The 16,120-nt window shown below is 48.1% G+C and overlaps 1 protein-coding gene across 1 annotated transcript; it reads left to right on the plus strand.

The window, feature by feature from the left end:
* The first annotated feature begins 11,694 nt into the window (after positions 1 to 11,694).
* Positions 11,695 to 15,498, plus strand: NFKBIA (NFKB inhibitor alpha). The gene is made up of 6 exons (XM_059056533.2): positions 11,695 to 12,540; positions 13,144 to 13,252; positions 13,591 to 13,801; positions 14,093 to 14,181; positions 14,310 to 14,570; positions 14,932 to 15,498. Exons 1-6 carry the CDS (start codon positions 12,314 to 12,316, stop codon positions 14,977 to 14,979), a joined length of 945 nt encoding a protein of 314 aa, XP_058912516.1. The 5' UTR covers positions 11,695 to 12,313; the 3' UTR covers positions 14,980 to 15,498.
* Positions 15,499 to 16,120: the final 622 nt, after the last annotated feature.

Genomic DNA, 16,120 nt, shown 5'->3' on the forward strand with positions numbered 1-16,120 from the left:
TCTGGCCTTTCTTTTCTCAAGTTTCCTGAATTGGTGAGCAGTTTGCACAGATATACAATCTTGCCACACAGGACACTTCTTCCAAAGACCATATTCTTATACCTCACACCTTATTCAGCTTCTGGGACAGCCCTCTATTCCGGTTTCCCTCCCACCTCTTTGGCTGTTCTTAGTTTCTTCTGCTGGCTTCTTAGCCTCAGCTCACTCCTTAAACTCTGGTGTTCCCTTCTTGGTTCTCAAAATCTACACACAATTCCGGGTGGCTTTGTCCTCACCCTGACTTTAGCCATTTCTCAAGTAAGCCAATGACTCCCAAATATTTCATTCTCTTAGAAATCCCCACATTCAATCACCTGTTATGTAACCCCCAGACCCCTCAAATTAACGCGTCCAAGAGAGAACTCATCACCTTCCCCCACCCCACTCTTCCTCCGATTTTGCCACTAAGTAGCCCAGGACAGAAACTGAGAGCTCGTAGATGCCTCCCTCTCTCTTTCCCTCTCATCCAGTCAGGCACCAAGACCTGTAGATCCTTTCTCTTGGATCTCTTCAGCCATCTCTTTTCCTCACTTTCCAGTCACTGCCTTTAACTGGTCACCAGCTTCATGCCTAACCCACTTCAGTCTAATTTCCACACAGTCTTCCAAAGTCCACTGATGGCAGCCACCAGGTAAAACACCCAGGGACTTCCCTGGTGGTCCAGTAGTTAGGACTCTGCCCTTCCACTGCAGGGGGCCTGGGTTCAATCCCTGGTCAGGAAACTAAGATCCCACAGGCCGCGCAGGGCGGCCAAAAAAAGAAAATAAAATTTAAAAAAATTTTAAAAAATAAAATAAAATCCCCCAGTGGCTCTCCATGGCTTTCAAGGTGCTGTCCCAGCTTCTCTGCTTGGTCACGTGGCCCTGCCCCATCTCCTTCCTGCCTAACACTCTCATCTCTGCCCCCCCACACCAAGCCACGTACAACTGCTTGTTTCACACCTCCATGATTTGCCACAGACTTTCCCTTCTCCTGGCACGTCCTTCTCCATCCTTTTCTAACTAACTCCTACTTGTTCCTTAAAAGCTGTCCTTTATCACCCACACCTGTCAGAATGGCCATCGTCAAAAAGAACACAAATAACAAATGCTGGCAAGGATGTGGAGAAAAGGGAACACCTGTACACTGTTGGTAGGAACGTAAATTGGTGCAGACATTGTGGAAAACAGTATGGATGTTCCTCAAAAAACTAAAAACAGCTACCATATGACCCAGCAATTCCACTCCTGGGTATATATCCAAAAGGAATGAAAACACTAATTTGAAAAGATACATGCACCCCGATGTTCACAGCAGCATCATGTATAATTGCCAAGATATGGAAGCAACCTAAGTGTCCCTATGAATGAATAAAGAAGATGTGATACGTACGTGTACACACACACACACACACACACACACACACACACACACAGACACAGACAGAGAATGGAATACTACTCAGCCAGAAAAAAGAATGAAATTTTGCCATTTGCAACAACATGGATGGACTTGGAGGGTAATATGCTAAGTGAAATAAGTCAGACAGAGAAAGACACATGCCACAGAGCAACTAAGCACGTGTGCCACAACTACTGAGCCTGCGTTCTAGAGCCCACGAGCCAAAACTACTGAGCCTACATGCTGCAACTACTGAAGCCCCCATGTTCTAGGGCCCATGTGCCACAACTACTGAGTCCACATGCCACAACTACTGAAGCCCGTGTGCCTAGCGCCTGTGCTCCACAACAAGAGAAGCCACCACAATGAGAAGCCTGCACACCGCAACAAAGAGTAGCCCCTGCCCCCTGCAACTAGAGAAAGCCTGTGTGCAGCAACAAAGACCCAACGCAGCCAAAAATAAAATAAAATTTAAATTAAAAAGAAGAAAAAGAAACAGACTCACAGATACAGAGAACAAACTAGTGATTACAGTGGGGAGAGGGAAGCGGGGAGGGGCAATATAGTGGTAGGTGATTAAGAGGCCCAAACTACTATGTATAAAATAAATAAGCTACAAGGATATATCATACAACACAGGGAATAGAGGCAATATTTTATAACAACTATAAATGGAGCATAACTTTTAGAAATTGTGAATCACTATATTTTACACCTGTAACTTATATAATATTGTACATCACCTATACTTCAATTTAAAAAAAACTGTCCTTGACCAACCCTCACAGCCCGCCTTAGCTTCCCCAATTCTACACTCCCAGAGCACTTTGTTCACATCTCAACGTGAGCCTCCTTACTAAAATCACTCCTGTACCTGATTATCTCCCCACCAGCCTATAAGTTCCCTAAGAGCCAAGAGCCTATTTTCTTTTCTTTGTACCTTCAGACCCCAGCAGTGCTTGGCACAAAAGTGCTTAATAAATGCTTGACAAATTAATGTTTTTTTTCTCTATATATAATACTTTTTTCTCTAGAGATTTATTTTTTCATATTAGCCAAGTGTGTCAATATGTCACATTTCCTTTAGATTAACCAGTCCTTTGACTAAACATAGCTACGGATAGTTAGGGACAGACGTCTGTGCTTGATCCTGGAGCGGGAACTAAGAAAGTGAATTTACACAGAGGGAAAGCCTCTGATCGGAAGTCTGGGGTGGGAAGAAGGGCAGCCTGTCTGTGGGAGCTGTGACATTTTGAAAGCACCAAATTCACTGTCACCTCGAGCTTCTCCTGTGGGGCAAAAGGGATGACAGAGGTGGGGGCTTTTGTTCTCTCTTGTGGGCAGATTTCCCCTGTGAGTTTTCCTTTTGTGGTGCCTGTGGCCATGAAGGAGTCTTCCCCAGGAACCCCCCACCTATTTCTAGCCTCAGTTCAACACCCTACAGACAGCACCCCTCCCATATACCTCTGTGTTAATTTTCAATCCTGCTGTTACCAATATGAATCACCCAAGTCTGGCCTGACAAATTGCTAGACCTGAAGTGAGAATAAAGACTTGAAGTGAAAAGGTAAAACATTTAACAGTGGAAAGTTGCAAAGATGCCCTGACAGCTAACGCATCTAATAGCCTCCCTGTGCTACTTTTTTTTTTTAAAGAAGATGTTGATTAATTAATTTATTTTTGCTGTGATGGGTCTTCGTTTCTGTGCGAGGGCTTTCTCTAATTGCGGCAAGCGGGGGCCACTCTTCATCGCGGTGCACGGGCCTCTCTCCGTCGCGGCCCCTCGTTGCGGAGCACAGGCTCCAGACGCGCAGGCTCAGTAGTTGTGGCTCACGGGCCCAGTTGCTCCGCGGCATGTGGGATCCTCCCAGACCAGGGCTCGAACCCATGTCCCCTGCATTAGCAGGCAGATTCTCAACCACTGCGCCACCAGGGAAGCCACCCCCCCCCCGTGCTACTTTTATAAAACTATTTCGTGGATGTTCAAATGTAGTGTTATTTGAATGAAGTTCTCCGTGATCAGAGATTTAGAGCCTGCACTGGATAACCTAAACTCCTCTCTAGGATTTCCTCTTTAAGGAAGACTCATCTGGGAAATGAATTGTTGTAGATGTTACCTGAGTCAGGTAGACTCAGATATATGGTAGATTACACACCATATATCATTCTTAGTATAGGATTTTTGTTTTAAGCACTGATTATGTTATAGTTGGTGCATGCTTTGTGAAACTAGGTCAAGCTCTTGAGGTATGATACTTTGTATTGAAAATGCTGCTGCCTCTGAAAGATCATCCTGGAGTGACAGTTACCCCTCCACTGGGTCCAGCCAACCATGTGTCCATGGGCCTTCAGCCTTGCCATCCATTGATGGAAGTTCTGATGAGGCATTGCCCTGCTGGGCAACCTCTTAATCAACCAGATCGATTCCCATTCCGCCTCCTTCCCCTCATCCTATGTCCCTGAAGGCTTTTTGCCACAGGGGATACTCTAGGCAAGTGCTTATTGATTCCTCTAAGCTAGAGCTTCTGTCTCAACTTACTTTTCTATCTCTTGGCCTGGGCCTCCAGGACCTCATCTATCTCTGTACTGAAGGTTTTGAGGAGGAGTTATCTGCCTTCTTATCTTGGGTACCACCCTAAAGGTTACTCTCAGGCTGTAGAGAAGAAAGAAGAGAAGTGGGGCACAATCTAGGTCTATTTGTAATATCATCACTCCTCTTATTAATGCTCCAGATGGGCTGAGTTCCATGATGGCTCTCGTTTGGCCTTCTGTCCTCCTAGCAGCCTTTCTCCCACAATGCCTCCTTCCTCTGTAAAATGAGAATGATAACACCTCACTCCAAGGCAGAAGCTGGACCAGATGAGCTCTTGAGATAATTTCCAGATAGAGAAGTGTTGATTGGATGAAAAGTGGGGTATCAACAGAGAAGAAGAGTCAAAGAACAATTATGTTAGGTCTGAAGAAAAGAGGATACTCATGCCTTAGACAATGGACCAGACAAGAGAGATGCAGAAGAAATTAATTTTCTCCACCCCTCCCAGCAGTGCCCATTCCACCCCATATCCTTGCATCAAGCTAGAGTCAAAAGGGGACATAGAACAATAACTAAGCAGTACAAGGCAACATGTGACCTCAGGTCGTATGTGCAAGCCAGGCCAGAAGAATTAGAAGGATTCAAAAGAGGGCAGAGTACTCCAGGGAGAGGAAGAGAAGGAAGAGCTCTTGGAAAGGGTAGGTCCTGACAAGGAAATGGGAAGAAGCTGGTCCTTGGGCAGGGAGGGAGAGCAGAGGACGTATCCCGGTGCAGGCCAGAGCCCCTGGAGCAGAGTGTTGGTGCTGGGGAGAAACGGGGACTGGGATGGCCAGGCTGGGTGGGCTCTGACTCTGGAGGGCTGTAAATGCTGCCTGAGGAATTCACACTCTGTCCTGCGGGTCATGGTAGGTCACTAGAGGTCCTGTTACAGGAAATAACAGGATAAAAATGTGTGTTAGCGAAAGGAGATCTAATCGTATCGCTGTAACCCTTTGATATTACTTGAGTTTTTAACCACTTTTTCAACCACGTGCAAGTGCTACGTCTATTTTTGTTAATACTACAGAAGATACAACATATAATTTGTGCCAATATCTTTGAAAAGCTTTCAAATAGGAACAGTCAAGCCACACTGTTAGAGTGTGGAGAGGAACAATGGGAGGGGCAGCATGGGGTGATGGATTTTTTTTTTTTTTTTTTTTTTTTTTTTGTGATAGGCGGGCCTCTCACTGTTGTGGCCTCTCCCGTTGCGAAGCACAGGGCTCCGGACGCGCAGGCTCAGCGGCCATGGCTCACGGGCCCACCCGCTCCGCGGCACGTGGGATCTTCCCGGACCGGGGCACGAACCCGCGTCCCCTGCATCGGCAGGCGGATTCTCAACCACTGCGCCACCAGGGAAGCCCGAGGTGATGGATTTAAAAGCTGGCTTTGGCTTTCTGGTTGAGTGACTTAACCTTTCTGAGCCTCAAATTCCTTTCAAAACAGATAATGATCTCCATCTAAGAGAATGGTTGTGAAGATTAAATAGGATAAAGTATATCAAGTGCCAGCCATGGTAAGTGTTCAGTAAATGTATAAATAACAATTTGAGAGGCTACTATGGTAAAACAGGGCCTGCACTAATGTGGGGACAGTGGAAATGGAAAGGGGATGGGCTAGAGTCATTTCAAAAGTAGGATAAACTGAACGGATCAGCTATAGGGATTTCAGGAGAGGGAACACTCACAGCTCTCCCCAGGGCTGTGATAAATGATGCACCATAGTCACACCTAAATACCCAGTCTCAGAGCACATCCTCCAGCCATCTTTCCTGAAATCCCCTCCTTAAGAAAATGTGGGAACTTCCCTGGTGGTCCAGTGGTAATGAATCTGCCTTCCAATGCAGGGGACACGGGTTTGATCCCGGGTGGGGGCAACTAAGCCCGCGTGCCACAACTACTGAGCTCGCGCGCCTCAACTAGAGAGCCCGCGGGCCGCAAACTACAGAGCCCACAGGCTCTGGAGGCCGTGTGCCACAACTACAGAGAGAGAAAACCTGCACGCCACAACTAGAGAGAAACCTGCGCGCCGCAACGAAGACCGAAGCAGCCAAATAAATAAATAGTTTAAAAAAAAAAAAAGTGATTACTCGGAGAACAGTTATTCCACAGACAGCCTGAAGATGTCGCTGCAGTCAGTACCATCCATACTGCGCTCCTTATCTTGCCTGGATTCTACCATTCGTGAAAGAAAATTCCACTGTGGCTCCCTATCTAACCCCCCTTACTCCATGCTCCTGCCCTGTCTGTAGCCTCCTCTTTCTCCTGTGAACACTCATCCTTCCCCCTACCTCCTGCCCTGATACCCTGGCCACCTGGGGGTGAATCTGAGCCCTTCAAGGCAGCCGAGCCAACTTTGTGACCAGGTTGTACGAGTGCTTCCCTGCCCTTTCTCCATCATCGTGTTCATGCAGATTATTTACCAAGACCTGCACGCATGCTCTTACCCCCACCCCATTCCCCTAGCCTCTTGAGTTTCAGTCAACGAAGGTAGGGGCACCCCTATTCCCTACCTCCCATGCTCTTTAACCTCTCTTCTAAATGGCCCAATTTTCAAATATTAGCATTAAAGATTTGATGACGCATTAATCTACCTCATTTTCTGAAAATGTCAGTGTTCTTGGTAAAATAATCGCTGAACCATGGCCTATATAAACAGCCGTGGGATATAGGAAATGATGAGCATTTTGGAGCCAAGCTGAGTGACTTGGCCAGAGGGAATATGTGACAGTCATGGGATTGGACTCTGACAGCTGAGACCCAGTAACAAAGGAAAAATGTTCCAGGCCAATTTCCCCCTTTCTCTCAGCTCATGGCTTCTGTTTGTGACCCTTCCTCTTAACTCTCTCATTTGCTTTCAGTATTTAAAGATCAGCCTAAGAGTATGGGATTAACGGATACATACTACTATATATAAAATAGATAAGCAACAAGGATTTGCTGTGTAGCACAGGAAACTTAGTATCTTGTAGTAACCTATAATAGAAAATAATCTGAAATATATATATACATATATACATGAATCACTTTGCTGTACACCTGAAACTAACACAATATTGTAAATCAGCTATACTTCAACTGAAAAAATAAAAATAAAAAGCCTAAGAATAACCTTCAGAATCAATTTTTTATAGGTATCCCCCATTAACAGCCTCAGAGATAAGACTCCAAGACACATCTCAAGTTTTAATATTTATCCAAGTAATCTGGGGCTCTACTCCAGAGAACAGAGGGTCTAAAAGGAGATTTGGGAAAGACATTATCTTGGTGATTACAAGAAAGGGCTGAGGATTAAGGTTCCTAAGTCTTCACTCTATTTATAAACTGAAGCGAATCTATGATTCCTCTATGATTATGATGCAGCTGTGATTCTGTTTACCTTTGTCCTACACCATTCCCAAGACCGTAGACCACAGAGGGGAAGAAATACCCACATCCCCGTATAGTTTCAGGTGGTGCTTTTGCCTCTGATGCTGAGAGGGATCATAAGCTTCTCCCCTGCTTATGGTGCCCAAGGGCAGGGACCTCCTCTCACGTAGGTCCCCAATCCTGCCAAGTACGAGGCCTTTGTGTGGGAGTGCCCTGGCGCTAAGTCTCCTCCTACCCTGACCGAACTCAGAGTGAATTTACACCCAAGCCAAAATAGCAAACGTACTGGCATGCAGAGGAAGCAGTGGGCTCTTAAGCCTCCACCCCCTTCCTAATCCAACTACTCCTCTCTGAATACAACAGAACGTGAATCACCCTCACACCTTTAGCGACCACTTGGTTACTGCCGACAAACAGCGAAAAGGGAGAGCCAGGAATTGGGGCCACAGGTGACACGTGCAGGCCCCCTCCCTCCCCGGCAGCCGCCAGTTACCCAACTGGCAGAGGGCACAAGGTTGAGGCACCAGCCAAGCAGGAACACCTCAAGGAGATGTTTATTGAGAGCATTTGAGTGTTTAAAAAAACCTAAGTTATCTTCGTAAGAAAAATCAGAACTTTGTTGAACTTGTTACACTTATTTTACAGGATAGTGTTGAAACATTTTTGGTGGGAGGGTGAACTCTCTTTTCCAGGCTTAGTGACTCCAACCCTGCCTGCAGGGGCAGATGGAACTTCCTGGACAGACACACTCCACCCCCAGCCTCCAGTTACAGTTACACGGAGGAGCTGAGACCCCATGATGCCAAGGGAGGGGAAGGCGGGTGCCTTCCCCCAAAGCACCATGAAAACATCATACCTTGGCTGAAAAGAGGTTCTACACTCAGGGCCTGCCGGCTCGATTTAGCCAAAAGATGCAGAAATGCATTTTGTTTGGTTTTTTTTTTTTTTTTTTTTTTTTAAACAATGCTTTAAGGTTTGACATTTTTCACATCAAAATCCATTTTCCGATTTTTGTTAGCAATGGAATATCAGTGCCGAACTCCAGGTGCCACTTGACAAAAACTGTCTGAGCTGAGTGTGAGGGAAATACTCTCTCAGTCAGAGATGCCACCACTCCTTCTTGGACTCACATGGCCAGCTTCGCTCATCTGTGAAAACTGTCTGGCTCCTATAGGAGGGTATTTGAGAATGAGACCCTTTAAAACTGTGACCCCCTTTAAATTGCAGGATTTATTGCAGCCAAAGAAACCCCTGAAGGCTTTGACAGTCTTATTTTCAGGTCACCACAAGTAAAAGTCCTGACAGCTGTTTTTCTGTGGGGAAAGCTCCAGAGCTTGGGAGCCCCAGGTTCTGACAGGGGTGGACGGATGCAGTTGCTAACCACCACAAGAGGAAAGAAAACTAAGCCTGGGATTGGAGGCAAAATATAAATTCAGAATCTCACAGTGGGGTATCCATCAGCAGCATGCTTGACTCGCTTGCCCTCCAGGGCTCTGTCATGGCTCCTCTCTCTTCCAGCCTGGCTGCAGTGAGCCACGGGCAGCCTTTTTCAGGAGTTTGGTTTTCTGGGGCCTAAACAATTTTTGGCAACTGACACAGGACACCCTGCCCATGATGTTTAAGAAAAGCCAAATATGTTGGACTACCTGGTTGAACTTATAGAAAAATCTCCATGCTGCCAGGCCACGGGGCACCCCAGGCAGAAGGGTCAGTCCACGCTGTGCATCTCCCACCCAGGAAGAGTATACAAGGTGCCTGCTGTCACACCAGGCCTTGATGGTGCTCATTTTCCCACAGGGGTGATCCTGCCCCCATTGAAGCAGGCGAGCATCACTAGCCATCCTGTCCTTCCCTATGGCTGTATCCTGTGCAGCTTCAAGGTTAACTTAATCATTCTTTTGCCTTTTGCATTTAAGATTAAAAAGGGGGGGGACGGATTTTCCTGGCGGTCCAGTGGTTAGGACTCCGAGCTTTCACTGCCAGGGCCCCGGGTTCGATCCCTGGTCCAGGAACTAAGATCCCGCAAGCCGCATGGCATGGCCAAAAAACAAACCAAATAAAGCCAAATGACATTAAAAGGCTTTAACATCTTTAAAATGGTCAAGATCAGCTAAAATGCTTGACAATGAGTTAGGGAGAACTCTAAGTGTGCAAAGGTCTTTCTAAACCAAAAATCAGCTTTGCTGTCTTCTGCTCCCATCTGTTTTCTGATTTCCAAGTATGTTCTCTACCACCCAAGTTGTAATGTTTGTTGATTTAAACCATATAGAGCATATGACAGAGGGAGAACCTGTTGAATCACGTTATTCAAAACTGTCTCCCAGGTTGCAGAAAAACAAAAGGGACCTCCCTGGGAATCCCCAACACAGGGACAGGTCATCAAGGCTCGGCACCTCCCAAAATTTCCAAAGCGCCATAAATCAGGGAACGCCTGGACCTGACTCTTGCCACTAGGTGTCACACTAAACAATCAGGAATAAAGATCACCAATTGCCCAAGGCCTTCAGCTACAGAAAGACATCACAGCAGGAGCAAAGAAAACTTATTCCTGAGATACTTTTGACTTAGGCATGATTTTTTTTTCAATGATCATTTTTAAACCTGCAGCTAATAATCATCTTCTAAGGTATCCTTTGTAAGTGGGAATTTAGAGTTTGATATTTCTGTACCTTTTTATAGGTGTGAATATCCCCAGATGGGGGAACATCTACCCTCTATTTTACCTAACTGGAGTAGAAAATACTTTGCATATCTTCCAAATTACAGTGTATTCAGTCTCATTTTCACAAGGTGTTTTCAAAAGTGTTAATACCATGACTGCTTTGGCCAAATGATTACTATGTTGGGATAGAAATTAGATAAACTGCCATGGGATGCCTAGGTAAATTTCTCTGCATTTCAGTTTCTTTTTAGGAAAGTAGGAACAATAGTTCTTACTTTCAGGATTAGTCCTGAGAACTAACACTGTGTTGCAAAAAGTGTTGGAGCCCTTCAAAAATTTATACTGTGATGTTTCTAAGAGACATGGTCACCCTTAGCAAAGTTACACAAGCATTTGTGGTCAAGTAATACAATTTTTAATCTGGGGAAAAAATCTAAACAACATTAAATCCAATCTTGTTATTATAAAAGCAGGTATCCCATAGCAAAGGTTGCTAATCTCTCCAACTAATACACAGTTAATTAGAGGTAGAGCTGGGAATTGAGATCTCCTACTTAGAGTTCTCGTTCCACCTTGCCTAATAATTATGTATTTGTATATCACATGCCTGCAGAGACATACGGTGTCTATCCCTGGGAAGTTTTCATTTTAGTATGTGACCATTACTACCCTGAAGGTTTATTTCTAGATTTTACTTTTTTTCCCCTCATATTGTGTCTCTCACCCCCATTGGCCCAGATTTCCTACATTCGGATATTGAGGGTAGGGGAGTGGGGAAAGGGGAGATGAGGAGAGGTGAAGGGTTGGTTAGTACACGGCCAGTCAAGTTGAAGATGATTGCGATAATCACCAGAAATCTCTGCAAAATTATAGAGGCTTCCTAGGGCACATTCTGAATAACTCTGACCCAAGTTGCTTTATTTTGCCTGGACCAGTTCTAGAAACAGATGAATGCATTCCTCTCATTGGCTAGGAGATGGGGGGTGGGGCAGAGAGCATAAGTTCTATTTCTGCAGATGAGACCCGAGGATGGTGAGCCTGGAGTGGCTACCCATATGGCATGGATAGGTCCAGCTGCTGTCCTCCCCCAGGCAGGAGAGCAAGGAGCCAGCAGGGGCAGGATGAAGGCCATGCTGGGGCTGCCTTGAGCTCCTGCAGTAAGCCTGGCAGTTACTTTCTTAGCCAACCTTAAGGTCCAATCTTGGATAAGGCACTACTCAACCCATTCTTCAGACACCTTCTCCAAATGCTTCTGGAAAGTCACCCAGCTGGGCACCCAGAAGTAGGTTAAAGATCTGTTCTCTGCAGCAGCACAGTGCAAATCAGGGAAAATGACCTCAATAATTATTTTGTTACTGCAAGGTGTCTACAACTCTACTACAAAGATTAACACCTTGCTTTCCTTGAAAAATATTATGGTCATATTCAGCATTTTCCCGCATACAGGGCAGAGTGCTTGCCCCTCCCCCAGTCAGCAGGATTGTTAATCCCGAGGAAATGATTTGAGGGTTCTCCAAGCATTTAGGTTTTCAATGTCAAAACTTTCACAACTTCTACCTGAGTGGGGGGCTGGGGGGCTACACGTCCCTGCACTGCCAAGAGCCTGGTATTGGCAGGAACGCAGAGGCAGCCGGCGACCTTCCACCCGCCAGTGCGTCCTTCCTGCAGAGACGTTTGGGGAAGTGAATCCCTATACCCAGCCAACATTTCCACTTGCGTCTTCAAAAGATCAAAGAAAAAATTTTTTAAAAACCGGAAAAGGTCTGCAAACCCCAATGGAGAACCGCCCTGCAGGCCTGCGTCCTTGGGATCTCAGGAGCAGACGACCCCAAATCAAATCGATCATGGGAAACCCCAGGGAAAGAAGGTTTCTTGCAGAGGGTCAGGATTACTGAGCGCAGGCTGCAGGGAAGTACCGGGGGAGGGGGCCCGGTCCGGAGGACTTTCCAGCCACTCAGCGTTCATCAAAAAGTTCCCTGTACATGACCCCAGTGGCTCATCGCAGGGAGTTTCTCTGATGAACCCAGGCGCGGGGTTTAGGCTTCTTTTTCCCCCTAGCAGAGGACGAGGCCAGTTCTCTTTTCTGGTCTGACTGGCTTGGAAATTCCCCGCGCCTGACCCCGCCCCGGAGAAATCCCCTGCCAGCGTTTATAGGGCGCCGCGGCGGCGCTGCGGAGCCCACAACAGTCCGAACCCGCCGTTCCGTCGGTCCGCGACACCGCGAGCAGCCAGCGCGCCGCGCAGCCCTTGGCCCGCGCACCTGGGGAGCAGCGCCCGAGCCCTCACCGCGCCATGTTCCAGCCCGCGGAGCCCGGCCAGGAGTGGGCCATGGAGGGCCCCCGGGACGCGCTCAAGAAGGAGCGGTTGCTGGACGACCGCCACGACAGCGGCCTGGACTCCATGAAGGACGAGGAGTACGAGCAGATGGTGAAAGAGCTGCGGGAGATCCGCCTCGAGCCTCAGGAGGCGCCGCGCGGCGCCGAGCCTTGGAAGCAGCAGCTCACCGAGGACGGAGACTCGTAAGTGTCGCGGGCCCGGGTGGCGGGGCCGGGCGGGGGCGCCGGGCCTGCAGCCCGAGGCGCGGGGCCTGCGCTGCGGCGGCGGACCGGGATCGGTGCACCGACCCGGAGGCCGTGCAAAGGTGCACGGCTGCGCGCGGGGACCGGGGAATCGGGGATCGGGGTGGGTTCCCGGGGCCGTGGTCCAGCAGCTCTGCCTTGCAGTCGCGCACACACACACACACACACACACACACACCCCGTGCGGGTCCCCTCGGCCGGGGGCGGGGCTGCGGTGGGGTCGCGAAATCCCCGCTTGCATAAGGGGGGCCGGAGTTTCTGCCCCGCTGGCAGGCGCCAAGCGGCCGGGAGGGGAAGTACAGGGCGTTCCGGCCCGGCGAGAGGGCGGGGCGGTCTGGCCGGCGCCCGCCGCCTAAAGCGGGGGGGCCGGAAAGTCCCTGGGCGCCTGCCAGGAACACTCAGCTCATAATAACCTCGCGGAAAACACCGCGGCCTCGGCCTCCAGAAACCCCGACCTTGCGCAATCCCCCGCGGGCCGCGCCTCCCTGGGCCTCACGCAGCGCACTCACCAGCCCTGCGGGGTTTTCCCTCTCTTCCCCTCAGGTTCCTGCACTTGGCCATCATCCATGAAGAGAAGGTGCTGACCATGGAAGTGGTCCGCCAAGTGAAGGGAGACCTGGCGTTCCTTAACTTCCAGAACAACCTGCAGCAGGTGCGCTGCTCGCCGGGCCCTGTGCCTCTCTGACCCCGTGATAAAGCTGGATCTAGCTCAGTTCCTCCCAATGATTTCTAAATTAACAATTCCTGGTCATGATCTGACCTGACCTTTTACATGGAATCAGCCAACATCCTAGAGAGGACAGAACATTCCATTGATTTGGGGAGGCCTTTATGAAGCCCACCTGGGGCCTCTGGTATTTTGCCTTTTGCCCTTTGTACCTGCCTGGGAGGAGCAGTAACCCACCACCAGGATTGCTCTTGGGCTTCAAGGGAGCACAGACTGTAGGTTGGATCCATGGCTTATACTTTCTATCCCTCTTCTGTCTGTAGACTCCTCTCCACTTGGCGGTGATCACCAACCAGCCAGAAATTGCTGAGGCACTTCTGGAAGCTGGCTGTGATCCTGAGCTCCGAGACTTTCGAGGAAATACCCCCCTACACCTTGCCTGTGAGCAGGGCTGCCTGGCCAGTGTGGGAGTCCTGACTCAGCCGCGTGGGACCCAGCACCTCCACTCCATCCTGCAAGCCACCAACTACAATGGTACGTCTGGCTGCCCTGCCCATCAGAGGGCAGGTGACGTGGGGAAGGGAGAAGTGGGCCGACTTAAGGAGTCCAAGCAAGGTTTAAACTCTCAACATGTGAAAAGTTGAGAACACGTGTGTTCATAAAGGCCAATTTGATGCCTTACTAACTATAAAGTCCATTCAGAACCCAGATTCTGGGTTCTTCAAATTCAGAAGAATTTGTCCCTTAAAAGAATAGGTGAAAGGTTCTGCTTGAGAAGTGAGGGTTGAAACGAGGGGTTATATTTTCTTACTTTTGGTCCTCTAGGTCACACGTGTCTGCACTTGGCCTCTATTCATGGCTACCTGGGCATCGTGGAGCTGTTGGTGTCCTTGGGTGCTGATGTCAACGCACAGGTGAGTGCCTCACACCTTCAGATGGAGTGCATCAGGCTCCCAGCCCTCCTTCATATGATCCCGTGCTTTTGTTGCAAGCAGAAACCCCAAACTCAGTCGTAAGCCTCTCAAATTCCTTTTGGTTTCAGGAGCCCTGCAATGGCCGAACTGCCCTCCATCTCGCGGTTGACCTGCAGAATCCCGACCTGGTGTCGCTCTTGTTGAAGTGTGGGGCCGATGTCAACAGGGTCACCTACCAGGGCTACTCTCCATACCAGCTCACCTGGGGCCGCCCAAGCACCCGGATACAGCAGCAGCTGGGCCAGCTGACCCTAGAGAACCTTCAGATGCTGCCCGAGAGCGAGGATGAGGAGAGCTATGACACGGAGTCAGAGTACACAGAGGATGAGGTGAGTCCCGATTAACTTGTTCGTGGCTCTGCAAAAAGGAAGAAGAGTGGCCATTCTCCCTCTACCTTCTCAGGCCCCTAGAGCTCCTCCTTATTCTGAGGGTCTCAACATAATGAGGCTCTCAAACTTGAGTGTCCCTAAGCAGTATCCCAAGAGTGGGTCTTTTTTTTGTTTTTAATATATGTTTGTGAAGGAGAGGATCCTTAAAGGAAAACTCCCTCAGTTCAGGAAGTTAATTTATATTCAGGTTATAGAGGGAGTCTAAGAATACTTGAGTTATTTCCAGTAGCAGCCCTCACCATCATCCCAGTACCCTTGGCAAAGCTCTGGAAGTTTAACCTACCTTATTTTCTCTTTTTAGCTGCCCTATGATGACTGCGTGCTCGGAGGCCAGCGCCTGATGTTATGAGCTTTGGAAAGTGTCTAAAAGAATGTGGACTTGTATATTTGTACAAAAAAAGAGTTTTATTTTTCTAAAAAAAAAAAAAGGAAAAAAAAAAAAAGATATACTTATAACCACACTGCACACTGCCTGGCCCAGAACATTTTACTCTGGTGGATTAGCCCTCATTTTGTTATTTTCATGAACTTTGGAGAGGGGCAAGAAGGATCATTGGAATTCAGAGAAAACCTCTTTTAAATGTCACCTTTGGTGGAGTTCTGAGGAAAGGTTATTCAAAATTTGATGAAAGGACTATATTTTATTTATTGTGCTTTTCGGTTGAATCACCATGGATTCCATGGCTGGGCCCAGTTTTATGGAGTAACGTGTAACAGGTGTGTTAAACCTGTCAGTGGGGTGGGGTTAAAAGTCGCTACCTGTCAAGGTTTGTGTTACCCCCCTGTAAATAGTGCACATAGTGTATTTTGTTGGTAATTATTTTGGTACTTTTAAGATGTATATTTATTAAACAGATTTTTACAAACAGCATTATCGTGATCACTTGCTCCCGGCTGCTGTCTGGCTCCTACACTGAGAGTCATTCAATCCCCAGGTGGAGGCGCGGAGAGTTGGGTGGGAGAACTCACCACAGGCAGCCAGGAACCCTTTCAGAGAGCAACTTCTCCCACTGTCTACACCAGCCTCCCAGCTAGGCTTTGCAGGCAGCCGGGGCCCGGGGCATGGGCGGGAAGGCTGTTGCATGGTTATAGGATACACCATTTTCAGGCCACTTGGTCTACAGCTGGAAGGTTCTTTATTGTCACTTGCTTTCATCTTCTTGATTTAAACTATTCCAGGACCGTACTTCTGCTTTAGGAAATTATTTTGGCCAAGAGGAGTATGCTGAATTCACATTTTCTAGAGCTGGGAAAGATCTCCCCTATGATACTGGAAGTTCCTGAAGACTGGGGCTTAGGAATGGGACTACACTGACAGCTGTTAGCAGGTGCCCACCTCTGAGCCTCTGTTTCCTCATTTATAAACTGGGCTGTCTGAAAAGTTGCACAAGACTATGCACGTAAAAAGTATAGCAGAGTGCCAGGCCCAGAACACTAAAGGAAAATACAAGCCGTTGCACAACATTCTGTATTTCACATGGGAAGGAACC

The sequence above is a fragment of the Kogia breviceps genome, chromosome 3 (genome assembly GCF_026419965.1).
Source record: "Kogia breviceps isolate mKogBre1 chromosome 3, mKogBre1 haplotype 1, whole genome shotgun sequence".
NCBI classification, from domain to species: Eukaryota; Metazoa; Chordata; class Mammalia; order Artiodactyla; family Physeteridae; genus Kogia; species Kogia breviceps.

Excerpts from the sequence above, each read along its gene's own strand:
- NFKBIA (XM_059056533.2), top strand. The coding sequence starts at position 12,314 with ATGTTCCAGCCCGCGGAGCCCGGCCAGGAGTGGGCCATGGAGGGCCCC. Across the intron at positions 12,541-13,143 it reads CTCACCGAGGACGGAGACTC|GTTCCTGCACTTGGCCATCA; the intron begins GTAAGTGTCGCG and ends TCTTCCCCTCAG. Across the intron at positions 13,802-14,092 it reads GCAAGCCACCAACTACAATG|GTCACACGTGTCTGCACTTG; the intron begins GTACGTCTGGCT and ends TTGGTCCTCTAG.